General features: G+C 44.8%; 1 protein-coding gene across 13 annotated transcripts in view; it reads left to right on the top strand.

Moving 5' to 3' along the window:
* Positions 1-26,042, top strand: part of LOC133048892 (transducin-like enhancer protein 1) — a 91,403-nt gene extending 65,361 nt beyond the window's left edge. For 10 of the 13 annotated variants that reach the window (XM_061132803.1, XM_061132802.1, XM_061132801.1 and 7 more), the window contains 8 exons: positions 482-672; positions 2,075-2,151; positions 16,825-17,074; positions 18,795-19,042; positions 22,457-22,604; positions 24,185-24,335; positions 25,231-25,307; positions 25,451-26,042. In XM_061132803.1, coding sequence (XP_060988786.1) covers positions 482-672; positions 2,075-2,151; positions 16,825-17,074; positions 18,795-19,042; positions 22,457-22,604; positions 24,185-24,335; positions 25,231-25,307; positions 25,451-25,558 — 1,250 coding nt within the window. In that variant the 3' untranslated portion in view covers positions 25,559-26,042. The remainder of the gene's footprint in view (positions 1-481; positions 673-2,074; positions 2,152-16,824; positions 17,075-18,794; positions 19,043-22,456; positions 22,605-24,184; positions 24,336-25,230; positions 25,308-25,450) is intronic. The other 3 variants (XM_061132805.1, XM_061132804.1, XM_061132793.1) reach the window with 1 other exon arrangement.
* Positions 26,043-27,475: the final 1,433 nt, after the last annotated feature.

Below are 27,475 nucleotides of genomic sequence, written 5' to 3'. Positions count from 1 at the left end.
CAGAATATTCCTCCTCAACTTGTGCTCTTATTTACATAAATCCAGGATCAGGTTTTTATTTGAAATTGGTACCAGAGATGGAAAGTTCAAGCTGAAGGACAAATCATGGATTTTTATCAGGAAAACCTTCTGAATTTAAGTCAGAAAGTGGTGCATTCTGTCAATTAGGTGCAGTAATGCTGCTTAATTCGGCTGGTTTCCCAGTGTTGCCAAGTGGATGTACAAGGGGAAAATGTGTAGGCAGTGCTCGCCTTGGAGTCCATTCTTTCCTGGAGAGGAATTCAGCTCTAGGGAAGAAGGGACCAGGACCCTATGTAGGAATTGAAGGTGATACCCCCTCCACCCCCCAAAACCCCCCCGGGCCCCCACACCCCCAGCCTTCCTTCCGTCCCCATAACAGGAGGCTCTGAAGAGTGCCCTGGAATTGATCAGGCTGACGTGAGTGGCCAGCTGAGTCACTGCGGCTTGTGCTTCCTTGCAGCAGCTGGCCTGAGGACGCCCCTGGCGGTGCCCGGCCCATACCCCGCGCCGTTCGGGATGGTGCCCCATGCGGGCATGAACGGTGAGCTGACCAGCCCCAGTGCTGCCTACGCCAGCCTCCACAACATGTCACCGCAGATGAGTGCAGCCGCGGCCGCGGCCGCCGTGGTGGCTTACGGGCGCTCCCCGATGGTGAGGATGGCAGGGGCTGGGGAGGGGCGCGGGTGGGGCCCCATGGAGCGCCCGCGGCCGGCAGCCCCACACCTGCAGACAGAGACCCAGTGTCTCCTCCGCTCCCGCCTCCTTCTTGTCCACCTTCATCAACATGCCGCTTCATTAAGTTAAGGCTAAACGCTTTTTGTTTTACTGTTTTTGTGGATGAAAAAAGGCAGTGTTTAGGAGCTCCTTCAGCGGTTCAGGGGACATCTGGTTTTCTCCCACCAAAGTAGGTTTTTTTTTTCCTCTGGAAGGCGATGAAATGACTCAAGTAGCTCACAGAAGCCTTTTCATTCGTTTCTTGACATTTTTTTTTTTCTCCTCTTTAATTCTTAGGAAAAGATATTTGAGAAGCTGTTATTTTCTCTTTCCACGCTTATATTATTCTTTAAACCCAATTGCGTGATTTTGGTGTAAGCAGTGATCTCAGCTCAACAGGGAGAAACACAGAGGGACTGAAGCTGTGGGGCAGGGTCTCCTCGTTCCGCCTTCTCCCACCCTGTAAATGACCTCATGCTTGACCAGGAAGAGACAGAACTGCCAGTAAAGGGGAAAGTTGACCGTGTGGTCCTTGACTGCATCAAGAAAAGGGACTAGATTATAACTCATAGCAAATGAAAGTCCCCAGATCATTTCTGTTGACTCTTTGAAATATGGCATGTGCATTTCTCTCCTCTCCCTTCTTCATTACCTCCAATAACTGGAGATGATATTAAAGTGCATCGTTTTTCCCTTCCTTTTCACTCCTAGGAAAGGCTATGCATTCGAGGGCAAGATCAGCCGGGGGACTAGGTGCACAAAAAAGAGAGTCCGTATGTGAATTTCTAAGCGTTGACTTAGACCAGTGGCATGAAACTGGGGTGATTTTGCCCCCTTGGGACATTCAGTCGTATCTGGAGACACTTTTGTTCATCAGAACTGGGGGTTGCTATGGGCACTTAGAGGGCAGAGGCCAGTGATGCTCCTCATTATCCTGCCATTCCAGGCCAGCCCTCAGCCAAGAATTATCTGGCCCAAAACGTCGCTATTGCTGAAGTTGAGTCACGTTGTCCTGGCTCAGACTGCGTATGTCCTTTGTACTTGTTTGAACAGGCAGAACATCCTAAGTCCACAGGACGTATTTACCATGGGAAGCTGGTTCTCAACGCACAGATGGATCATGTGCCATCCTGCCTCCCAAAAAAGAAGTGTGTCTTGTGGTATTTAGTGGAGGCTGTATTACTTCTTGCATTATAATTTTTCTTTGGGGAAATGTTAACATGTGTCCCTGTTTCTGTTGCTTTGGGGATTTCTGAGTTTCTAGTAAAAAGTTTTTAGAGGTGTCACAAAGTGCCTACCCTGCATAAACTGAGTCTGCAATGCCTTATTCTGTTTCCAGGTTGGGTTTGATCCTCCCCCTCACATGCGTGTACCTACGATCCCTCCAAACCTGGCAGGAATCCCCGGGGGGAAGCCGTAAGTACCTCTAACTCTTGGGTTCTGTTTTAAAGGCGGTTATTTAGTCACAGGTATCAGCGCACTAGAATTCCAAAGGGAGCTCAGGCTTGGGCGTTTCCAAGGAGATTTCCAGTGTCTTTTCCTGAGGAGTGTTAGCACTTTCTATAAATAGACACCTGGTAGGTGTCATGCCTCTGTCTTCTCACTGTGGGTGATCTCATGCATTTAGTTATTTCTGGAGAGAAGCTGTTGGAGACAGGGCCAAGGAGGGAGGTGAGAACCAGGGATGGTCGGCCCCCCTCGCTTGACCATTCCTCAGAAAGCTGCTGGGCCTTGCCCTTGGGTTAGAGGGTGCCTGTAGGAGGTTTTCCACAGGACTGTGTTGTGGTCAGTAAGCTGTCACAGACTTGAAGTCTCAGAAACGTGAAATGTGCTCTTTCTTTACCCAGCTCAGTGCCACTTCTTCCTTATTTTGGTGGAAGCAAGAGTTGTGTGAAATGTGGGGGAGTCCCCCCCGCGCCCACCCACAGTGAAGTTTTGCTGGGTGCCTTCCTCTGAGAGCCAGGATTATAAAGTGTAATATGGCATGATGGGAAGCAGTGAGAGGTAGATTAAAGGGCAAAAGAGCATTCAGAATTTGAAAAGCCCCGTGGATTATTCTTCCAGAGTCACTGAAAATCACCTGTTTTCCATAATATGTTAGTAGTTAGAAATGTGATTTCACATAATTCTTAAAGTTCTTCATTTTTGTTCAAAGCAAGCTTGAAGTACGAGAGTCTGTCTGTCTTCTCAGCAAACACTCTTGTTTCCCAAGGTAGAAGATGGCAGAAAGCTGGTTCCAATTCACTGATTTTTTTTTTTTTTCTCCCAAAAGAGGTGCATGTCACAGGCCTTCAGTTTTTGGTTTTTTTTTTGCTTATACCCTTTACTTTCGAACAGTTGCATTCACCTATTATTTACACGTCTGTTGCAAACTGCATTATTTTGAGCAGTCCGTTCGACTACCTGGTCATCCTTGTGTGGTTTTTATTGCAGCCTTGCTTCAGAAGACAGAAATCCTTACCCCATCACCTGCTTTTAGAAGGCAGATTCCCACTGCTCCTCTTTTCCTGCATTTTGATATCCATCTCACAATAATTTGACTCATGATGAACTGAAGCTTTGGTGTGTGCTAGGAACTAGTAGAGACGTTGAGAGTTTACAGTGACATCTTGGCCCAGGGAAGAGCAGGGCTGGGAAGTGGGGCAGTATTGCAAATACTTTCTTGGCTGGGAGATCTCTTCTGACTGAAACCTACCTGTGAACCACTGTGTTGTGTTTTCTTAGGAAGGCCTCTGGGTGCTTATCGGTATTTCTTACTTGTGGTTGCTGGCAGAGCAGCTAGCTGTCATGTGTCCTTCTATCTGGTGAGTGGATAAAGGGCAGATGAGTACTGTTGAGCCAAGAGACAATAAGTAATAGTAACTGATGAATCTTCAGGGAAATATTAGGCAAGTAAGGCCAAGTTCAACTAACCATTAGGGAAAGCCAGTTTCTGCAGTCAGAGCTGTGGGGGGGGTGGTGTCCAGGACCCCACCCTGGATGTGAAATGTGAGGAAGGAGGGGTGGGGTGGGCAGAGCTGAGAGCCACAGAGTTGGTCCTGAAGGCTGGTGTGAGGGATGGTTAATGCACCCCCAGTTCCTAACAATTATGTGTGCAATTAGACACCAAGTTTACACCTTCAGTGAACACACTTCTTAGAGCCAAAATAGTCATGTTCTTGACTTGCCAGCACCTTGGACTTCCCTGTGTTCACGGCTCAGACCGCAACAGCAGACTGAGAGGCAAAGCTGTGAGGCTCATGTGTAACGGTGGTTTTCTCCCCTTGATCAAAAAGGGCACTGGTTTGTGGATCAGAGGGGTCACTACTTTCTAAAACAGTTAAGATGCTTTTTGGATTCTCTTTCAAGATTAAGGTATTCTCTTTTAAGATATTATGGGAGGAAGATCAAATTAATTGGTAGCAGAGGGAAAATTGAACTTGCCCACTGTCCAGAATCTGGGCTATGCAGTCTTAGTCCATGTATTAATCCATTAAGTAGTTTGAGAAGACATACTGTTCTCATCGTTTAGTAAAGTCATACTGCCCGAGGCAGCACTGTTCAAACCAGCTATGATGACAGACCAGTTTTTCCCTGAAATGACAAAGATTGAGACTCCTATAAGAGATAAATAAAGATGAGTAAGGGGGAGAAGATACAAAATACCAGTCCCAGTGTTTCATTACAAGAGACAGCAGTCGTGAATTGACTTGAGTTGCTGTGTAAAAGTCTCTGGGAGAGTGGGCACCTCACCAGGGGCAACAGTGAATGTTTGCCAACCATGCTGAGCAGTGCTGTCTGAGGCTCATAAGAGAAATGGTGACAAGCCACCATGTCTAGGGTAGGGTGAACAAAGTGGTACAAATTTTCCAGTGTCTTTCTCTGAGAAATTCCAATGGAAATAATGATTGGAAAGGGCAAATGGAAGCTCTTTGTAGATGTTTGATGGAGAACTGTGTGTTAGGTACCCAGAAAACCCCAGGAAAGACAATGTTGGTCTTCCTGTCTCTGGGGAGGCTACTGATATTGGGTGAACCTTAAAGAAACAATAAATACTCGAGTTATATTTGTGACAAGTGCTAAGTGCTGTGAAGGCAGAACAGTGGTGATAGGCAGACAGGTAAAGAGTGATAGAGTTGGTAATGGGTTCCTTGGGGTAGGATGGATACAAAGAAAGCTGAAGTTCACGCAAGAGGATAAGCCAGCTGGGCAGAGGGGGCTGGGAGGGTGGGCTGTTGCAGGTATAGGGGACAGCAGGCTCCCAGCACAGAGAAGGAGCTTGACAATTCACGGGCAGATGGTTGAGTGTCTGAGAAGTGTGGTACAGCCGGGAGCATTCATTTAGGGTTGGAGGGACCTTAGAAGTGCCTCTAGTGTGGCTGCTCATCTGTGGTTCAAGTTTCCTATAATGGCCTCACCAAGTGTCTGAGCATCTCTGACCCAGCTTCTCTAGTGATGTCAGCTCATTTTCCCTGGCCCTTTGAAAACTCTTTGAGCCCTTGAGTTGAACTCTGTCTCCCCGGAACTTTTACCTGTCAATCCTGTTCTTACCCACTCCCTGGGACCACAGAGTGCTCCACTAATCCATCCTTCTCAGGACAGACAGCTCTTGAGATCTTTGGAGACCACATCTCTCCACCAGGTGTGTCTTCCGGCTAAGTATGTCTGTTGCTTCAGCCCTGACTTACGGGATATGATTTCAGGTTCCTAGGCCATCTGTCAGTCCTTCCACTCCCTTTCCTCTCTTCTACAGACGTCATCCAAGTTTGCTGAATAGGCGAGAGGACCCTGTTGGGAGCTCACAACCTGATGATGGGGAGATGGTTTTGATCAAGTAATCACCAAAATAAATGTGTAATTAAATTGAGATAGCTGTGACCATACCATACCAGTCAGGTATGACCTAAGTCAAATCCCTTATGATTATACAGTGGAGGTGACGAATAGTTTCAAGGGATTAGATCTGGTAGATGGAGTGCCTGAAGAACCATGGACAGAGGTTCACGACATTGTACAGAAATCAGTGACCAAAATCATCCGAAAGAAAAAGAAATTCAAGAAGGCAAAGTGGTTGTCTGAGAAGGCTTTACAAATAGCTGAGAAAAGAAGAAATGTGAAAGGCAAGGGAGACAGGGAAAGATACCAACTGAATGCACAGTTCCAGAGAATAGCAGGGAGAGATAAGAAAGGCTTCTTAAATGATCAATGCAAAGAAATAGAGGAAAACAATAGAATGGGAAAGACTAGAGATCTCTTCAAGAAAATTGGAAATATCAAGGGAACATTTCATGCAAAGATGGGCTCAGTAAAGGACAGGAATGGCAAGAATCAAACAGAAGCAGAAGAGATTATGAAGAAGTAGGAAGAATACACAGAAAAAAAACTCTACAAAAAAGATCTAAATGACCTGGATAATCACAGTGGTGTGGTCACTCACTTAGAGCCAGATATCCTGGAGTGTGAAGTCAAGTGGGCCTTAGGAAGCATTACTATGAACAAAGCTAGTGAAAGTGATGGAATTCCATCTGAGCTATTTAAAATCCTAAAAGATGATGCTGCGAAAGTGCTGCACTCAATATTTGTACAGCAAATTTGGCCACAGGACTGGAAAAGGTCAGTTTTCATTCCAATCCCAAAGAAGGGCAGTGCCAAAGAATATTCAGACTACCATACAATTATGCTCATTTCATGCTACCAAGTTTATATTCAAAATCCTTCAAGCTAGTCTTCAGCAGTACTTGAACCAAGAACTTCCAGTTCTAGTAGCTGAGTTTAAAAAAGGCAGAGGAACTATAGATCAAATTGCCAACATTCGCTGGATCATAGGAAAAGCAAGGGAATTCCAGAAAAGTATCTGCTTCTGCTTCATTGACTACACTAAAGCCTTTGACTGTGTGGATCACAATAAACTGGAAAATTCTTAAAGGGACGGGAGTACCAGACTGCCTTACCTATCTCTTGAGAAACTTGTATGCAGGTCAAGTAGCAACAGTTAGAACCTTACATGGAAGAATTGGCTGGTTCAAAATTGGGAAAGGAGTACAAAAAGGCTGTATATTGTCACCCTGCTTATTTACCTTCTATGCAGAGTACATCATGCGAAATGTCAGGCAGGGTGAATCACAAGCTGGGATCAAGATTGCCGGGAGGAATATCAACAACCTCAGATATGCAGATGATACCACTCTAATGGCAGAAAGTGAAGAGGAACTGAATTGCCTCTTGCTGAAGGTAAAAGAGGAGAGTGAAAAAGCTGACTTGAAACTCAACATTCAAAAAACTAAGGTCATGACATCCAGTCCCATTACTTCATGACAAATAGAAGGGGAAAAAAGTGGAAACAGTGACAGATTTTATTTTCTTGGGCTCCAAAATCACTGTGGATGGTGACTGCAGCCATGAAAATAAAAGATGCTTGCCCCTCGGAAGGAAAGCTATGACAAACCTAGACTGCATTTTAAAAAGCAGAGACATCACTTTGCCAACAAAGGTCCATATAGTCAAAGCTATAGTTTTTCCAGTAGTCATGTATGAATGTGAGAGTTGGACCATAAAGAAAGCTGAGTGCCAAAGAATTGATACTTTTGGATTGCAATGCTGGAGAGGACTCTTAAGAGTCACTTGGACGGCAAGGAGATCCAACCAGTCAATCCAAAGGAAATCAACCCTGAATATTCACTGGAAGGACTGATGCTGAAGCTGAAGCTCCAGTACTTTGGCCACCTGGTGCCAAGGGCTGACTCATTGGAAAAGACCCTGATGCTGGGAAAGATGGAATGCAAAAGGAAAAGAGGGTGGCAGAGGATAAGATTAGATAGTATCACCAACTCAATGGACATGAATCTGAGCAAACTCAGGGAGATAGTGAAGGATTGAGGAGCCTGTTGTGCTGTAGTCCATGGTGTCTCAAAGAGTCAGACATGACTCAGCAACTGAACAACAACAACAAGAACTGTGACAGAGTATTGTTTTCTGAAGCTCTGAAAGGCTGATCCCATTTGGAGGGTTAAGGGAAAATTCTCTTAACCTTAAGGAAAAGTTTGAAGGGGAAAGGCATAAGCCTCTAGGTAGAGAAACCAGCATATGCAAAGGCCCTGTGGTCTTCCATTGTTTCTTATCAAAGAGCTTGACATTGCCACTGTTCTGTACTTGTTTTGATGTCAGCGTGATCTAAGATCTCAGTAGGCTTTCCCAACCAACCTGGACATTTTTCTCTCTCCCACTTCTAACTTCTCTTGACTTCTTTTTGTTGAAGGCATCATCCTAGTTCTTACAGCTGTACTCAGACTTTAGGTTTTGGTGCTTTCCATTTTATCCAGTCTTCTTATTTCTTAAAATCCTCACCAAGATTGTATGCGAGAGTTTCTGTTAATGAAATATGTATCTGATCTTGTCTGTTTCTTGCTCAGAAATCTGCAAAAGGTGCATATAATCTCCTGATGTAATCCCTCTGATAGAGTCACCTCAGCTTGTTTTTCCAGCCTCATGTCCTATATGCATCGCATCTCATGCTCTGGCTGAATGGGATAACCTTGTATTCCGTGAATGGCCCTCCTCCTACCTGGAGCAACTCCCCTCTAATTTGTCTCTACCTGTTCCTGTAGAAATATTTTCTTTCCTTTAAAGACCACTTCAGGCTGCTGCCACCTCTCAGAAGCCTTTGCTGATGCCTTTCCCACATATGATCTCTCTCCACCAGCCCCTTCCTTGTAAGTTTTGTGACACTTTCCACACTTTGGCCTTGAATTATAATCATGTGTACAAGTCCTATCTCTATTTGCTTCTTCCCTGCTAGAATTAAAGCTTCTGAAGTCCTCTTGTTCCCTTGAGCCTTGATAGCCAGTAAACAAATGCTTGCCGCGTTGACAAGGTGGGGATGAGCCCAGGATTGTGTAAGGCCCTATGATTCATCCTGTTCAAAGGGAGAATGCAGTTTGCATTTTAGAGACATGCAATGCTGATTTATAAGCGGTTTCCCTGACTGTGTTTCCAAACCCTCAAGGCGAAATTTAATTGCTGCGTTTTGTCGACTTAATTTGAACTTACTTTGAGTTTTAGGAAATTTATTCCCTGAACTCTGTGGAGCTCACTGATAAAAAAAGAAACCTGAAGTTTAGACAGATTGACATCTTTGTTATACTTCGTGCCTCCCTCCCCTCAAGATGTTTTTTCCTGGCCCAAGGGCACCGCTTTCCTCCCCACAAATACTTGGGGCCGAGGTCTACTTGCCTCGGATAGTAACATCTAGAGGTCAGTTGTAACACACACTAATAATAGTTTGACTCAAGATTCCAGCTAAGTTCCAAGTTCCCTCACCCTGTGTTTTAATGCTAGACGTGTAATTGAGAAATCTTCCACCCACTTGTTTAGTGTTTAAATAAACCTTTTAAACTACCTTTTTGGAGTTGGAGCCTAATGGGAAGAGAAAATCTAAACTACACTTGGGGTAAAATTGCCTCTTAAGAAAATATGTTTTGCAGCATTGAAAAAAGGCCATCCAGCTTCTAGCTGAGAAAACGTTTCTGTGGCCAGTCCCCTCCCCCTCCTCTCCATTCCTGATCTTGCTTCTGATCCCTATGCTGACCATGTCTAGATTCCACGCTTGGTTTATTTAGTGGATTTGGAAATCAATTCAGCCCCCCCTTTTACTTATTATGATACTTGGGTACTTTTTTTTGTCTATTAAGTGCATAAAGGAACATGCTTATTTTGTGCTATATTGTCACCACGTATGTTTGAGTTTAACTTCTGTTTTTCTACCTTTGAATGGTTTAGGACTGTGTACCTAGTTTCTTAGGATTATACTGAAGTGTGAGTCCTTTCCTTTTGATGAGAGTTATGTTTAGCTGCTGGACAATCATCCCTTCCTTTTGTCTCCCTTTTTACCTCTTCAGAAATGGCATCCAGCTTACTAGGCGTAGTTTGTCTTATCTGTTAAGTGAATACTGCTATTTACCTGTAGTGCTTGGCTCCTTTGCTAGGACTTTTGAAGGGACCTTTGAAGTGGCTGTATTTTAAACTTATCTCTATCTTTGTCTTCCTTTTCATCCATGTGTCTCTTGGTTTGCATCTGGTCCTGCATAGGAGCCCTGTTGCTGCCCCAGCACATTTACAGTTTGGAAACTTTTCATTGATGGAGGAAGTAGGTTCTTAGAATCATCAATGCAGACTTTGATCAGAGAACTTCTAGTATATCAGCTAGACCATCTCTTCTTCTTTACTTTGTCTAGTAATTTTTTTTATATCCATTTAAAAAAGTTCTGCATTCCCCTTTTTAAAATATGAGGATAGCTGTGTATTCAACTAAATAAGGGAAAAAAGTCTCCCATCTTAATAGTTCAATGTCCTCTCTTTGTATTTTGTTACTAAAGCCCTCCATTGATGTAGAAATGCTGTCTTCAAGTGGGGTGAGGACTGTGGCTTGATCTGCATGTTTGCTGTTTGGGAGGATGCTCAGAGGCCAAACTGGGAAAATCCTGTGAAAGAAGTAAAGGATTTAACAGATGTTACAAGTTAGGCATGCAGACCCTAAAAAAAAATATTAAAGGTAGAGTTTGTTAGATTGGCAAAGAAAGATTTTTATCATTAGTAGATGAATTATATACCTGAGGACTTTCCCCCCCTGAATCTTAGAATAATATGGCTCTGATTTTCTTATGAGTCCACACCCAGCAGTCCCAGCCGCCACCTTCACTCTACTAGTTCTTGAGGCTGAGAGCATCATCCAAAATCATAACTTAACATTATTCTCATCTGTCTTAGAATGAGCTAGATGCCACAGCCCTCAGTTCGGGCTCCTTCATGAAGCGCATGGATGATGCCCACGGCCCCTCTTGAGGCGAGAGTGTCAAAGGTAGTGCTGACTTGGAAGCGAAGGTAGAGGTTAGAGCCCCGCTTCTGTGATTGGCTGACCCCTCCTAAGTATGAGCTGAGTTGGACCTGTTATGCATGCTGTCTTGTCCTACTGTCCCTCCTCTGTAAATAATAAGGGATGGCGAGCTGCCTCCTGTGACATGGGAACCAAAGGTTAAATCTATGTTATGCTTCCTACTTTCCTGCAAGTACTTTCCCACGTGACATCATTTCCCCCACACCTCATCAGTCACATTTACAGGGTATGTTTTGTCACAGCATGCTGTAAAAATAGGGAAACGCAACCCAGATAAGTTCTATATGGCCCCCACGTCTCACTAGTGACTAAACCGAAACTCTGGTCTGGGTCGCCTCACTTCCTGAGCTTCACTATATGCGCTTCAGCACCCAGACTCCGGAACCAACTTGTCACACGTGACCCACGGCAACTTCTGCCACAGCTGATGTCTGAGGGGTCTTGTATCCACCGGGTTCTGCTGATGGGGTGGCCTGTGAATTTCACAGTTACTGTTCTCATTGCCTCTTGTTCTGCTCTTCATCAGCCTTGCATCTCTGGGACTGCCTCTCCCCTTTGAGAAACCACCTCTTAGGCACATTTGGTATAAGTTCTTTGGGAAAGTTGGCTGGCAGAGCCCAGGTGGTTAGAGGACTCCCCACCTTTTTGTGGCTCACTTTCCTTACTGGAGCAGTCTTTCATGCCTCGATGCGTAAGTGATTAGGTAGCAGTTAATGAGTTGAGACATTCAGATTCTTCTGCTGAGCACCAGCTGTATGCTCACTGGTGCAGTCATCCCACCTGTCCCCAGAGGGCTCGGAAATGAGACAGATATCACTGTGGGCAGTTGTCCTCAGCGTGATACTGATTTATGTTGAATCAGGGCGCCAGGAAAGGACTCACGGCACCTGGGGAGTCGAGGCAAGCCACGAGAGTGGGGAGGAGACGCGCACTGAAGGGGAGGCGGTGCTATTCTAGGCAGGAGGGAACAGTTTGTGCACAACGTGGAGATGTGACAGCCTGCGATATTTTAGGGGACTGGCCTGTTGTGCCACACGGCTGGGAATTTAGGCTACAAGATGGTCACGTGAACTGCGGCTCATAGGCACTCAATCGTGAAGACTTGGTGAGCCATAAAAAGTGAGTGACGGTTTTGATCTGATCAGATTTTTTTTTTTTTTGATACCTGCTAATACAGCAAGAAATTCTCGCTCAGGAGGGCCGAATCCATAGGCAGCAGGGTCTTGGCCACAGCCTTCATCGCGGGGTCCCTGGTTCTTCATTACTGTGTGCTGGATCCCGCCTACTTCCAGCAAACCCACAACTCTAGCACTGACCACAGAACACTGTGTGGTTTTATGAACAGGGGCCAGTCTGCCGGGGAAAGAACCTGCTTGCTGGAAAAGCAGTGCCGTTTCCCAGTTCGCAGCACCTGCAGGGACCCGGGGTGCCTCCACCTCTGCTGTGTGCCCCAGGAGTAAAGAGTCCCTGGTTCCAAAAGAGTTCAGTTTCATTCAGGTTTTAAATCTGTGATGTCCTTCCAAAAAAAATAAATAAATAAACCTGTGATGTCCAGTGAGCTTTATTCTGTTCAGTTCTGCCACCAGATTTCAGAATCAGATCCTGATCTGTAGGTGCTTGATTCAGACAGCCGGGTCTGGGGACTCAGCTCTCTGAGGCTCTGGGGTGTGGGTAGGTGGCCCCTAACCAGGCCCCATCACCCAAGGCTCCTCCTTTCTACCCCGCAGTTGACCACAATGCTCTCTCCAGACATCCTCCACTCGTCTTTGCCTGTGCTGTCCCCCCACCTAGCCTTTTAGGATTTATGGGTATCCTGGTTTTCCTGGCCTCGCCATCGCCACATGCTTTCCTGGCTCCCACCCCACGCCTTCCTCCCTTTCCGCATTCCTGGCTGTCACACTTGTCCTCTGGTCACGATAAGAGCCCTGGATTCAGCATCGCCTCGCTTTCCTCTTTTTAAGTCACGGGCATTTAGTATTGATGCTGTCATTTCCCGAAGGGCCCTGCAGGTGTCAAGCACAGTGTTACGTGTTTTGCACTTTTGCAGCTGGTGGCCCTTTTTTTTCCTTGCTACCACCCCTGCGGCCCTTATGTTTCATTATTATTTCTTCTTATCGATCAGGAAACAGATACATAATAGGCTGCAGGTAGTTAAGCCCCTTAGGAAGACCATAGTCAGTGAGACTGTGAGCCAGGGCCCCTGAAGCTCACGCCCCTTTAAATCCAGGGCCTGGGCTCTCAGCCTGGCTGTGGACCCAGCTTACAGTGGTCAGGAGTCCTCCTCTTCCCTTCTTTTTTGTTTTTAAAGATTTATTCGTTTGTCTTTGGCTGTGCTGGAGCTTCGCTGGTGTGTGTGGGCCTCCGTCAGTTGTGGCGAGCGGGGGCTGCTGTCTCGTCTCCGTGTCCAGGCTTCTCATTGCGGCGGTTTCTCTTGTCGCTGAGCGCGGCCTGTAGGTGCTCATGCTCAGGTAGTTGGGCCCACGGGCTTGGTTGTGCTGCGGCGTGAAGGCTCTTCCTGTGTCCGCTGCATCAGTGGGTGGATTCTTTGCCCCTGAGCCACCAGGAAAGCCCTCCCCTTTTTCTTGAATAAACACATCCAAGTTTGTTGGTTTAATTTTATTTTAGTTTTAATTGGAGGATAATTACAATATTGTGTTGGTTTCTGCCATAGGTCCCCTCCCTCTTGAGCCTCCCTCCCATGAATCCAAGCTTTAAAAATCGAAGCACATGTATAGGAAAGTACACAAATCATGTGTATATAGCCCAGTGACTTTGCACAAAGAACGCCCGAGAAACCTTATCCATGCCTCTTCCGGTCCCAAGGGGAACCACCGCCCCAACTTCTAATACCAGAGGTAAATCCTGCCTGTGTGTGAACTTCTATCAATGCAGTCATGTCATATGCATTCTTTTGTGGCTGGTCTCTTTCTAAATTCAGGCATGAGAAATATTTATAAATGTACACTATCCATGTGTAAATACCCCCTCCTAGTTGATCTTACTTTTCCTAGTTTCTCAGTCAGTAAAGAGGCAGTTTCCTTCTGGTACCTTGTCAACATTGTTAGGATGTGCCATTGAAGTGGGCTTTCTCAAAGACCCTCCTGTTCTTCCTGGAGGTGAATAACAGATTCCAAGCTGATTCATTTGCTTCCCTGGTTTTTCCTTTCCATCTTTCCCTCTGTGAGCCGCACCTGCCCTGTGCCTCGTTGGGGTTTGTTCATTTGATTAGGCTCTCCAGCACAGCGGGCAGCGCCAGCTTCCTCTGAGGCCCCCTGTGACTGATGTATTAACATCCGTATGGGTTTCCCCTGAGATGGACAAATGTTCACAGCTTCTGGCAGCAGTTCGCTGCACTGTGAATCAATTTTAAAACTGCCTAAATATGATGATCACAGACCTCCTGTGTGGTTTAAAGAAGAGGACACCTGGGAGAGAGGTGGGTGTCTTCCAAAGACAAGCATACAGCTCTCCGTCTGTACTTCTTGCATCCGTTTTAATCTGGAACATTTAACTCTATAATAAGCACAGTTCCAGGGGAAGCAGATAAAATTTCTTCCCTAAAAATCCAGAATTGCTAAAATGGCACCTGATAGAAACTGCCTACCTGGAAGTGCCCACCTTGATTTATGGCAAACAGAAAAGCTAACCCTCACATCTGCCGTAATTCTTTAGAAATTATGGAAAGCTCAAAGAAGCAAGTTTTCTCCCCATGTTGACCACCGTTCATTTGTTATCCTCAGACCTAGATTGTGGTGCCTGGTATCTGGGTCACATAACTTGGAATGTGGATAGACTTCAACCCCAGTTCTTGTGGTCTTATCTTCAAGGGCAGTAATACAATACTTTTTGATTCCAACTCCAAATACCCTGTAATAAATGGCATAGGTTCAATTAATTCTAATGTGCATGTATTGAAACATCATGTGGACTTGATAAGGACTAAGAACACCAAAGGATACTGTGGGCTAAAAAAATAGAAGATTTAATAACAAAAAAGAAACAGACTAACTGATGTAGAGAACAAACCAGTGGTTATCAGTGGGGAGAGGAGGCGGGGGAGGGACAAATGGGGTAGGGAATTAAGAGACACAAACTATTATGTGTAAAATAAGCTACGAGGATATATTGTACAACACAGGGAATATAGCCAATATTTTACAATAACTATAAATGGAGTATAACCTTTAAAAGTTGTGAATCAATATGTTATATGCCTGTAAATTATATAATGCTGTACATCAATTATACTTCAATTAAAAAATACAGATTTAGTGGTTTAGTGACGTAAGTGCCTTGATCTCTAATTGTTTTATTTGCATATTTATTTCCTATGACATTCTGCATGGTTCCCATCATGTGTATCCTGTCATTCAAATTAAGGGTAATGTTAAGGATTTGGGCCAAATAGCCAGTTTATATTAGTTATTGGAACAGTTTGCCAGGAGATAACATATCTAAGATTCCTTTTGCCTTTTCGTACTCTAAGATTCTTAGAGTCTAAGGAGTCAGATATTTTATTTTCAAGCTAAGAAGTTATGTGGGTTTTATGTGCAAGCAGGTAGAAACCTGATATCTTGTATCAGTTTTCAGTTTTGTGCATGCTTAGTTATTTTTCAAACTTTGAGTTAGCATTAAAATGAAAATTTAAGTTCTATATTTAATACCCATGGTCTTTAGAATCTGTTAAGGGCCTTGAAGGTGCCAATGATAAGTTCCAGAAGGAGCCCAGACTTACCCTAGAGGGTTGTGGGAAGGAGAAAACCCTACATACTTCGTTTGTTGTTTATGCGTGCAGACTTATAGAGGTTTAATGTTGCACTTATAGATTACCAAGTGATGCTTTGAATAAGAAGAAAGTGAAAGCAGTGGTCTTCAAAGTGTCTAGTTCAGATGTGGATGGGAAATATCACTCCTATTTCTTCCATCCCCTACAGGGTCTTTTCTTTGTAGAGATTTTATAGTATCTGTAATATATTAGAGCTTGGAGTTTAAGTAATTAGATTGTTAAAGAAAAAATATGCTTTAAGATTTGGGTTTGGAAACAAGTGTACACTGGAATTAGGTTTGTCTGTATTTAACAGGGGAGAAAATAATAGCCAAAATAACATAGCTTATTTCTCTCTCCCATAAAAGATACTGGCTGCCAGCCCAGGGCAGGTATCACAGCCCCATAGTGTCTCCAGGGTTTGTGCATCCTATCATTTTGTTTTCTGCCCCTCAGCAATTGATTTCCATCTTCAAAGTCATGTTGTGACCCAAAAAGGCTACGGAAGCTCCAGTCATCATGCTCATAGTTCAGTTAGCAGAAAAGAGGGAAAGAAGAGAGAAGGCACACGCCCTTCTCTCTTTTTAAATTCTTTTTGTTTTTTTTAATTAATAAACTTATTTTTTAGAGCAATTTTAGGCTAACAGCAAAATTGTATGGAAAGTACAGACAGTTTCCATATCCCCCAGATTCCCTTTCTCTTAGGTTATGAACTAAGGGCTACCCAGCAGCTTCCGCCTGCATCTCATCAGACAGAACATGGGCATGCCTGGCCAGAGCAACGCTGAGAGGAGTCATCTTTTACTGGGAGCTCTGCTACCGTTGATAGAACTGGGCTTTGTGGCCACAGTAGACAGGGAGGTAGTTGAGGAGGAAACTTGAAGTCTTTATCACAGAATCATTTAACTAAAGACATTCTCTTTTATTATTTTATGTCAATTATGCAGAAGAGAGTTTTAAGTCCAGACATGAAACTGGTACGTTTAGAAAGCTGTTTTTGTCTGTTGATTCTGAAATATACTATACCACGTGTAATTATTATGAGCTCGTAAGGGCTTCATCTTAAGCATCAAAAATAATCATTTTACATTGTACTAAGAAATCATACAATTATACTAGGTACATAGAAGGAGAAATTTTATGGTAATTTGGGAGTACATTTAGTGTTTTTTTGGAATTTTTTTTATGAAATAAAGCAGCACAATTTAAAGATCTTTATAAAATTTTTAAATATTATTCAATATTTTTTTATACCCTAGACTTTGGCTATTGTTTATTTCATTTGTTCCATCAATAAACACTTCAACTTCTATTGCTTTCAAAAAGAAAGCAGAGCAAGAATCTTTCTTTTGTCTTTCTCATAGAAGTATACTGTGGTAATGATTAATTGCTCTGTGATAAATATTTTTTCTGTCTTCTCTCATGTTCTTCTCCCTAATCATCCCATCTCCAAAAGTGCATACTCCTTCCACGTTACCGCAGACGGTCAGATGCAGCCCGTCCCCTTCCCCCCAGATGCCCTCATCGGCCCCGGCATCCCCCGACATGCTCGCCAGATCAACACCCTGAGCCATGGGGAGGTGGTGTGTGCCGTGACCATCAGCAACCCCACGCGACATGTGTACACGGGCGGGAAGGGCTGTGTCAAGGTCTGGGACATCAGCCACCCCGGCAACAAGAGCCCCGTCTCTCAGCTCGACTGTCTGGTGAGTGAAAAGGAGCCGGTGCACCAGGGTAATTTCCCCCTGGAGACTCAATAAGGAAATCGCTGTCGGGGCCTGGGTTTTATTCCCATTATGAGGAAATGGAAGCCCATTCTGTTTCCTGTGTTAGCCATTTAGCTCTCCCCACCCTCTCCCCTCAGCGTGAAGGTTTCATTTGTTGCTATTTCAGTGGTTAAATCCCAGAGTTGATGGATTTCTCTTAAAAAAATATTTCCACGGTAGTTTACAGAAGCTGTTCTTGTTTGAATGTGTGTTCAGAAGGGGGTGTCCTGTTTAATGGATGGAGCGCAGCTAGGCCTGGACTCTGAGCCCTGTACTCCACTCCACTTTTAATTTCCCTGCAGCCTTTGGATAAATATTGAAGAGTAAACATTTGATAACGTGACATAGAACCATTCTGAACAGGGGCTGTGTTTTCAGGGAGATCTGGCTGAGTTTTATGACCTTAACTTCAGGAAAGAGTTAATAGATCACACTGCACGAAATCAGGGCCGCCGTGAGCAGAGTGGGGGCGGTGGGGTGGGAGGGAGTGCTCCCTTCAAGCACCTATGCCTCCTCCCCACGCCCACTCCCACAGGACAAGAATACCCTGTTGCAGTTTTAGGGATCATAGAACATGTTGGGACATGTCCTTTACACAGTACCCACGTACAGAACCCATTCACAGACCATGTACCATTGGCCTTGAGCAGACTATAGGCTGCCTTGTGGTCCTTGACCCACAGCCTGCCTGGCACACAGCAAGGGTTCTGGAGAGGGTGTTTCCAAGAAGAAGGCAGACTGTGGTTTTGAGATGAAAAGGCTCTTTGGGATAGTCCTTGATTTATTTTTTTAATCAAATAACTTAAACATATATCTATTAATGAAACTTAAACATGAGGAAACATACTTAAACACAGCTTAACATTCTATGGTCTTAGGAGAGTTTTGTAGCACTCATTTTTTTAGAATCACACTGGTTACAGTTTCTCCGCTCTTTGAACAATAGGCCATGGTTAAAGCACAGTGAAGACTTTGGCTGTTCCTGCTGGGGATGTGGTTACTTCTTTGTTGGTGGTGGCGGGGGCGGGGGGATCATTATAGAATTCACCTTCCTTTCTAATGTGTTGGTTTTGATGGAGAGATGCCTTCTTTTGTTAATTTCTTTGGCCTCTGGATTGAGAGGCTTAAATATGACAGCAGCCAGGTTACAACTGGAGAAAGCAGCTGTGTTAAATTCCCAGACACGGATCCATCTGGCTAATGAAGACACGGTACAAGCCTTAGGCAGAGAGACTTAAGAGTAATGAAAACCAAAACCCAGGCAGCAAGTCTGCATTTTCCAAATAGTAAATAACAGGGTAATGAGGTCAAAGATTTCTAAACCAGCTTTGAAAAGTGGTTTTTTCCATGGAGAAGTACATGTACACCCGCCGTACATGTACTGATGGCCTCCGCTTTGGCTCTTCAGCAGAAAACTCAGCAGCAGTGGGAGTTACACGTAAGCCTTCACATGCACTGAGCGGTCCTGTGAGGGTGCTTTGTTTACCACTCCGAAGGAGCCAGTGGCCATCAGAACCGGATCTTTACTATAGAGTGCTTGCTTTGCTAGTATCCGTGAAATACCACATTTTAAGTCAACAACCAAGATAGCCGTTAGAGAACACGGCATTGTTGCTGCTTGGTCATGCATTATAACAATTGAATTATGTTTATTTCACAGAACAGGGATAACTACATCCGTTCCTGCAAATTGCTCCCTGATGGCTGCACTCTCATAGTGGGAGGGGAAGCCAGTACCCTGTCCATCTGGGACCTGGCGGCTCCCACCCCGCGCATCAAGGCAGAGCTGACGTCCTCGGCCCCCGCCTGCTACGCCCTGGCCATCAGCCCCGACTCCAAGGTCTGCTTCTCCTGCTGCAGCGACGGCAACATCGCCGTGTGGGACCTGCACAACCAGACGCTGGTGAGGTGAGCGGGGGTGGTTTCCTAAGCTGGGATTCCTTGGGTCAGAAAGGCCCCCTCCTCCCATTTCTTCTGCTTCTCTGCCTGCCCCCAGGTTCTCAGCCCACAGAGGCTAGGCTTAGAACTGGGTGTCAGGACCGTGTCGCCGCCCTCAGGGGCTTACACTCTTGCTGCCATGCTTGGGTGTCACCCAGACTTTATATTTACCTTCCTGATGTTCCTATTCTTCATGCCAGATTTGTTTAAAAAACATACCTGGCCTTTGCCAAGGGGCAGAATACCATGGATTAGATGGAGGTACAAAAGGTCCTCAACGCTAGATGTTTTTGGCTTTGCCTGGAACCTCATATGTGCAAACAGGAACCAACTGATATAGGATAACAGAAAATCAACAAAAGAACATTAGAAGAGATTCCATGAATTTAAGCCACAAAATGGTTTTAAAGTAGCAGTGTTTCTCAATAACTAAATAAGCCCTGCCCAGGGGTCATTTCCCCAAGGAACAAGCCTAGCTACTTGGAATCTGCCACCTTTGTGTCCCCTCCTTGGCTCTGGCCAGCTCCCTCCCTCTGGCCAAGTTGATGCTTATGTCAGGGATGTTAGAGAAAAGCCTTTTGAAAAGAACGCACTGGACTTCCCTGGCAGTCCAGTGGTTAAGAATCTGACTGCTACTGCAGGGGACACAGGTTCTATCCCTGGTCTGGGAAGATCCCACATGCCACGGGGCAACTAGTAAGCCCATGCGCCCCAACTACTGAGCCTGTGTTCCGCAACAAGAGGAGGCACCGCAGTGAGAAGCCCATGCACCACAGCTAGGGAGTAGCCCCCGACTCACCCCCAAAATAAATGAATGAATAAATAAAGGAAGCACTGATTAAACATCTAAGGCAGAATGGGCCTGTGTTTTGCCCTTTCTTGTCACAGTTCATCTTCACTTAGAAACACTGCGTGTGGTGCGTTTTTAGGCTCTTGGGTTACTTAGCAGAACTCCTTCCATGCTTCCAGGCCAAGGGCTGGAGGGAAGGAAGAGAGCATGGAACTCATTAGAGCAGCTCACTCTTCAGCCTTTTCTGTAGAAATCTACCAAGTCTTACCACACCAGGCTCTGTCCTTGCATGTGGGTGACAGTCTGCAGTTATTTTATTTTTTTTGGTCACTCTCTGGGCAGATCAGAATGAGCAAAGTGAACAACTGGAGCCAGAGCCAACAGCCACCTCAAACTTCTAACCTCGTGATTGTTGGCTATTTTTTTCTTTGTTTTCTGCTTTTTTTTTTTTTAAACTTAATAAATACACTTTCAAAATATTCATTTGAAGTGCTTTTCAAGTATTCCTCTCTTTAACCCCTGTCACTTGCACCCTACTTTATCCTGATGTTATCAGGGAGGAGCTGCAAAGGGGTTCGGGCACTCTGCCGTCTTGTGTGCTCTGAGCCCCCGCTCTGTGCCAGCCCCCGGGGAGTGAGCCCCTGTTGGATATGACGGGGTCGCGCCTCACACGTCTCTCCGTCTGGACTGGCCACACGCGGCTAGTGGCCACTCTGTGTGACAGGGCAGTGCAGAGTCTGTTGAATATCTGTGTATCTCTGTGACCCAGCACATTCTGAACAGCCCTCAAAGCTGCTTTCTAGGAGGCTTAGTGCAGCGCTGATAGATGGATGGAGGGATGGAGAAATGAGCACCCACTACGTGTTTAGGTCCCCAGAGAAACAGTTGTTCTCAAGGAGTCCGGGTATTTCATGAGTTCCAGAGGTAAGAAGAATTCAGAGGCTGAAATGAAAAGGAGGTCCTTGGGTTTCACAAGTTTTTTGAAGATGGAAAAGCAGCACTTTGGAAAGGTGGGGTAGGACTGTTGTAGGCCTGGGGGACCAGCGGGGACACCTTGGACGCAGGCTGGGACTTTGAGGGACAGAGTTGGGGTGCATGGGGGAGAAGACCATGGTGGAAGTTCCGAGTAGTTTTCAGAAGAGAGACTTCCGAAGTAATGCTTTGTATCTTGTCTCAGAATTCAGGGCAGCAGTGGAGCTCACATCCTCTCCTCCATGCCCTTTACATTCCAAGCTCAGCTTTAAAGTTTGAAGCTCTGTGGGAATAATAAGGTAACAGGAAGGAGAGGCAGTGGAAACTGCCCTGAGTGTTGAGTTCCCAAGCAGTTCTCTCATGGAGTCTGCCTGGTTTGCCATCCTGATCAAGCCTTGGAACGCCTCTCACCTATTCCAGTCACTCCCCTGCCTGCTCCCTCTTGGTCTGTAAAACCAGGCCCACGACCCCCCACACCATCAGCCCTGTGGTGGGTTACATCACCCTCCCTTGAGCAAGTCCCACCTGAGGCCTGGCAGAGCGTCTGTGCTCAGCAAACCCATGTTGGTTGGTCATTCTTGGTGGTGATTCATTGTGTTATTTATTTATTAATTTTTTTAAGTATAGTTGATTTACAATGTTGTGCTAATTTCTGCTCTTCAGCAGAATGACTCAGATACATATATACATTCTTTTTTTATATTCTTTTCCATTGTGGTTTATCTCAGGAGATTGGATGAAGTTCCCTGTGCTGCAGAGTATGACCTTGTTGTTTATTCATTCTAAATGTAATAGTTTGTATCGACTAACCCCAAAGTCCCAGTCCATCCCTCTCCCTCCACCCCATCCTTTCCTTGGCATACACAAGCGTGTTCTCTGGATCTTTGGCGGTAGTTATTGACTGAGGCATGAGATTCCCCTTTAAGAGAACAAAGGCCTTGTGCTGGGATTCCAGGCAGGACCATGCCCAGGGGTCAGTCAGCAATCAGCTCTCTCTGCCCCGTGCGTCTGAGTCAGGAGGCCGGCATGTCCCTTTGTCTCCAGGAGTCCAGATTTCCTAACGCAGGGCTTTTTCTAATAGAGAACGCGAGGTTGAGTCAATACATGAGCTCATGCTTTGCTGGCACGAAGGGCATCTCTGTGTTACTCACTCATGGAATTGGATGTGCCCCCGGGCCCTGAGTCCGTGATGTGGTGATACAGGCCCTTGCGGTAGAGGCGAGGCCTGCCTCTTTCTATAAGGAATACACTTGGGATTCTGTGTGTTTGTCTTTTTTTTTTTTCCCCCTTCTTTTCACACTTAAACACTTTTTCAGACCTGGGAGGAATTTCACCTTCCAGACAGATTTGTAAGAATAGCTCTTGGAGCATATTTAACTTCTCCTGTGTGGTGACCTAAAACAGCATTCCATTTCTTCAGCACTTGGATCACGAAAAAAGGAAAAGAGAATCTGCAGGTGCCGTTTCCTCTCCTCCTCAAGGGAAGAAGGTTGGTTTGATCTTGCACATCAGCAGACACCGAGGAGATGACACACGCCCGGCGAGTCCAAAACTAACAACACAACAGTGTTTACCTTGAGCTCTGGCAGGAAATCATTATTCAATCTGGTTTGTTTTATCAGGCAATTCCAGGGCCACACGGACGGGGCCAGCTGTATTGACATTTCGAACGATGGCACCAAACTCTGGACAGGCGGCTTGGACAACACGGTCCGGTCCTGGGACCTGCGCGAGGGGCGGCAGCTGCAGCAGCACGACTTCACCTCCCAGGTGTGGCCCGGCCCTGCCCGCGACCCTCCGCGCTCCGCGTGTGGCGCCCCACCCCCACCGCACCCCCAGGAGGGCAGAAGCTAGACAGGCAGGCCAGACCTTCATCTGAGATACACACGCACACACATATACCCCCCAGATCACCCTGAAACACTCAGACTGGCTTTTAACATGCTGTAGCGTAAGACTTGTTAGTTGTTTTGTTCATCGGTGAATTCACTGCAGGAATTTGTGCCGTGAAGAATGTACAGGGTCTGACGTGTTGTCTGTCCATCTTCTCACCCTCTGATGTAGGGGTAAGAGATGATTTGATTCTCATATAAATAGACCTTGAAAAATATGCAGGGATGTCACAAGGAGTAGAGAAAAATCACAACAGCTCTACAAGTTAATTCATTTCACTTTCATCAAGGAGCTTGAAAAATACAGTGGTACCTCAGTGGATGCCTGTTTTATTAGTCATCCCTTAGAAATTGGACTCATGACTGACTAGATTTATGGAGTTTTGAAATGATAGGAAAACGGCAACTTTGATTGTGCATTGTGGAGATTATTTAGATATCAAGTGTCTAATTCTAGGCCTGTTTGGGGAAAGACAGTGCATGCCATGTTAAGTGTTTTCTGATGGTGGAATTGTTTTATTTTGTCATGACTTATTTACTTACTTTTTTTTTTGGTAGTAAAAATAATTCAACTCAGAAAAATAGGACAGAAATGAAATGCAACTATACATTCAACTAAATTTCATGTCCCTGTCAAAATTTTGTTGAGTTCTTTATAGTCTTCCCTGTTCCCTTCCAGCCCTGTTTCCATTATGGTTAGGATTCTATTTTTGGTCTGCCTTTTTTTATAAAAAAAACTTCTTATGAAAAATTTCAAATATATGTGAGAACAGAGAATATTCAAGCATATATGAGAGCACAGAGAATTATATGATAAACTCCATATGCCCATCACCCAGCTTCAGTTCCTAACACATAACCCTTCTCATGTGTCATCCCTGCCCCCAAACACTGGATTATGTTAAAGTAAATCCCAGACCTTGTATCACTTCATCCATAAGTATTTCAGTTGGTATCTATAAAAGACAGGCTTTCAAGAATCCACTTGCAACACAGGAGACGTGGAGTTCGATCCCTGGGTCGTTAAGATCCCCTGGAGGAGGAAATGGCAACCCACTCCAGTATTCTTCCCTGAAAAATCCCATGAACAGAGAAACCTGGAGGGCTATAGTCCATGGGGTCGCAAGAGTTGGTTATGACTTAGTGAGTAAACCACCACCACTAACTGTAAAAAGACAACCCTTTTAGACAACATGCATGAATACCTTTATTCGTTCCTGAGGATACATTTCTTGTTTGCATCACCCGTGGAACAAGTGTTGTTCTTCCTTCCCAAGTTGTTCCTTAAAGGTCTTTAACACTTGACTTATCTGGGTTGGGTTGCTTGTCCTGTAGGCTTTGCCACAGCCTGCGCCTTATTTATTACGTCCTCCTGTCCTTGCTAGTTTTCCCTCTGTTGTCTGTTCACTTCCCGGGTCTACGGGCAAAGTACTCAGTGACCCTCTCTGCTTCTTGTAGATATTCTCCCTTGGGTACTGCCCGACTGGGGAGTGGCTGGCCGTGGGCATGGAGAGCAGCAATGTGGAAGTCCTCCATGTGAACAAACCTGACAAGTACCAGCTGCATCTCCACGAGAGCTGTGTGCTGTCCCTAAAATTCGCTTATTGTGGTGAGTTCAGCTGAGAGGAAACCAGAGGACGCCGGTGGCCGAAATGGAAAATACTTCTAAAAAAATACAGTGGAGATCATATCTGGAAAAAATGTTGTTCTCTGAGCAGCTGGATGCAATCATTCTATTGTCTTAAAATTGTCCCTCAGAGCATAGTGATGGCTGTTTTGGTCTGTTTCCCTAATTTGAGAAAAGTCAGCAGGCGATAAAATTGCCTAATACATGGTTTTGACGCATGTTTGTTTTTAGTGAAGAGAGTCAGAAGTGTGGGTGGAGGGCAGTTAGGTACCCCTCTGAGGGGGATGGGTGGGGATTTGTAGGAGAATGGGGCAGGAGCAGAGGAGGTCATTGTGGACTGACCAGGATGAGGAGCCCATGATCAGAGAAGGGAGCATTTAGGGGCGCCCAGACCATTACACTCTGCAGTGAGGAAAATGAGGAGAGAGGTTCATGGGGAATCCAGTACTTATGCATGAGATGAGGGGTGGATTAGTAGCTTTCACATTACTGACCACATTCTATGTGCCATATATCCTGTCTGCCATTTAACTTAGATTCCTCATTCAATCCTTTCTAGTCCCATTTATCATAAGGAGACTAACAGAAAACAACTTCATTGATTGACAGAGGACCCACTGTGTGCTGGGTGTGAAGCTACCTGTCATGTATCCAGTGGCTAATGGGACTGACATGGTCCCTGCCACTGCTTTGATTAAATCCAAGGTCACAGATGGTTCACAGTGGAGCCCACCTTTAAAACCTGCCCTCTCTACTTCTGTCACACCCTTGGGCGTGATAGTTCATAATTAAACAATGCTCTGAGTTTGATTACGTTCAAGTAGCTAATATATACCAGGAATTTTGATCTTATTATCTGTTCTTTTGCTAATTCTAGGTAAATGGTTTGTGAGTACTGGAAAAGATAACCTCCTCAATGCTTGGAGGACCCCCTATGGAGCTAGTATATTCCAGGTAAGTCAGTGATCCTCACCTAGAATGGCAACAGTTGGACTACAGTATTCCTGATGATGCTGGAAGTGAAGGTGCCTTGGAGGGACAGGGCCTGGAGCATCTCTTTTCCACACCAAACACACGTCCATTTTTTTCTCTTCCAGTCCAAAGAGTCCTCATCTGTGCTCAGCTGTGACATCTCTGTGGATGACAAATACATTGTCACTGGCTCAGGGGACAAGAAGGCTACAGTCTATGAAGTCATCTACTGAAAACATTATGCGGTTTAATGTTTATAGTTGAATTGGGCCAAAATGTTTTGAATTTGTAGAAATAGAAAAGTCGTAACTTTAAAAACACGAAAACCTGTTTCCAAACCTTGACACGAAACTACTTTGCATCTACAAAGAGGAGGCAACGAGCGCATCGAGAGAAGGTCACTGGTCTACCTAGACCAAACGGAGCACCAAGGCAATGTGGACAGAGGGGTGAGGGTTGCGGGCTCCAGGAGTGGAGCCTGCTGGCCCAGGCAGAGTTCATCCTTTTCTTTCTGTGAGGTCTGCCGAGATTACCTTTCTGTTCCTTGTGGCTCCCCTCCTGTCTGTCCTTGGTAGATCAGTGGTGTCTCCAATGAACTTGTTTCCTGGTTTTGCATCTTGTGAAATGTTTTTTTTTTGTATTTTTGTTGAAGGTTAAACATTTGTATAAATTGTAAATATATTTGGTTTATTACAGTAAAGGCTTTAGTACCAATAAGTGGTTTTCCTTCTTCTTCTTTATTGTTTTTAATCGTCGGTGTGGGTTCTATAAGCAAAGTTCAGAAATTTGTAGAGGAAGTTTTAAAATGCACTTCTCATTTTATAAATATATTTGGTCACAGACTCCTGGTACTCTAGGACCTAATTACCTCTTCTGAGTTAATCAGGAAGTCAAGAGGAAGAATAATAAGTAACCAAAGGTTTATTAATGATGATTTTATTTGGGAAGCTAACATAACATGACTTAAACCAAGATTCATTCTTTTGTTTGGATACTCTTGTGATTCGAGGTTGTAAGTTAAAGCTTTATTTTTTCTTGGTGATTCACTGGGAGACAGAATACTCTTTTTTTTTCTAGGGAAGCCTGGCATTTTCAAATCTATAGTCTCCCTTTACAGGCTTTACATTTCAAGAAATGGAGGTGACTTGGGTTTAGTGCTAAGACTGGTGATATCCACAAAGCTGTGGAGTTCATTAACCTGTAGAAGAAAGGTGGGGTGCCTGCTGGTTTTATCTCATTAATACTTATTTGATCTATTATATTAATTGACTTAGGCCAACCACACCCAGCACTTTGCTCCATCTTTCTCATTAAGGCTTTCCCTACAGCTGCAGCCCTTGCTGCCTGTCATTAGTCTGGTCTTTATCTTTGTGGACAAGCTTCTACTAATTTGATTAGATGGAATTTGTAACCCTGCACTTTTAATAAGTTGCCATGCATGATTCCTCCTGAAAAGGCCACATGGCTCATTCTTTATATACCTGCTATTGACTGCTATATTTTCAAAAATAATGGTTAATAACTTCAAGCCAGGTTTTGTGGCTGTTTAAAAATAGCACCTAAGGAATTTTATAATGTCCTTGTTTTCTTATGATCCAGCAAGTTGTTGGCAGTTTGTCTCAATATTTTTTATTTGTTATCCAGACCGTCTTGTTTTTATACACTTAACAACATTATTTTGTTTATTTTTTGCCCAAATAGTGTTTATGTACAGTTTGTTAAATATTTCCTCTTCTCATTAAGTGGATGGCAAAGGCCTAATTACTGAAGCTGATTTCTCTCTCATCCCTTCCCTGCATGAAGTAGGTTTCTATACTTGAGACTCTGATGGGTTCGTAACATGCTGTTCACTTTTGCTGGTCTCTCTCCTTCCTGCCTCACCTTCCCTGTTTTCTGTAATAGTAAAGTAGAGGTTAAGTTGCTATAACAGCACCTAACAATACAGTGGGCTCTGAGACCACAAAGGGTTTATGTCTTACCCACGTCTGACCCAGAGACCCAGGCCAGTGATGCAGCTCTGGGCATCCACAGTTACTCCCGTGGTCTCTAGTCCCAGCCTCCAGGGAGACTGGAGTCCTCCTTCCCAGAGGGAAAGAGTGGGAGTCCAGGGGAAGGGTGTGCTCCCAGGCAGGTGACTGGGAGTTTCTCTA

The sequence above is a fragment of the Dama dama genome, chromosome 29 (assembly GCF_033118175.1).
Source record: "Dama dama isolate Ldn47 chromosome 29, ASM3311817v1, whole genome shotgun sequence".
Taxonomy (NCBI): Eukaryota; Metazoa; Chordata; class Mammalia; order Artiodactyla; family Cervidae; genus Dama; species Dama dama.
Note: the sequence above shows the minus strand (reverse complement) of the source record. Positions and strands in the feature narration are given on the sequence as shown.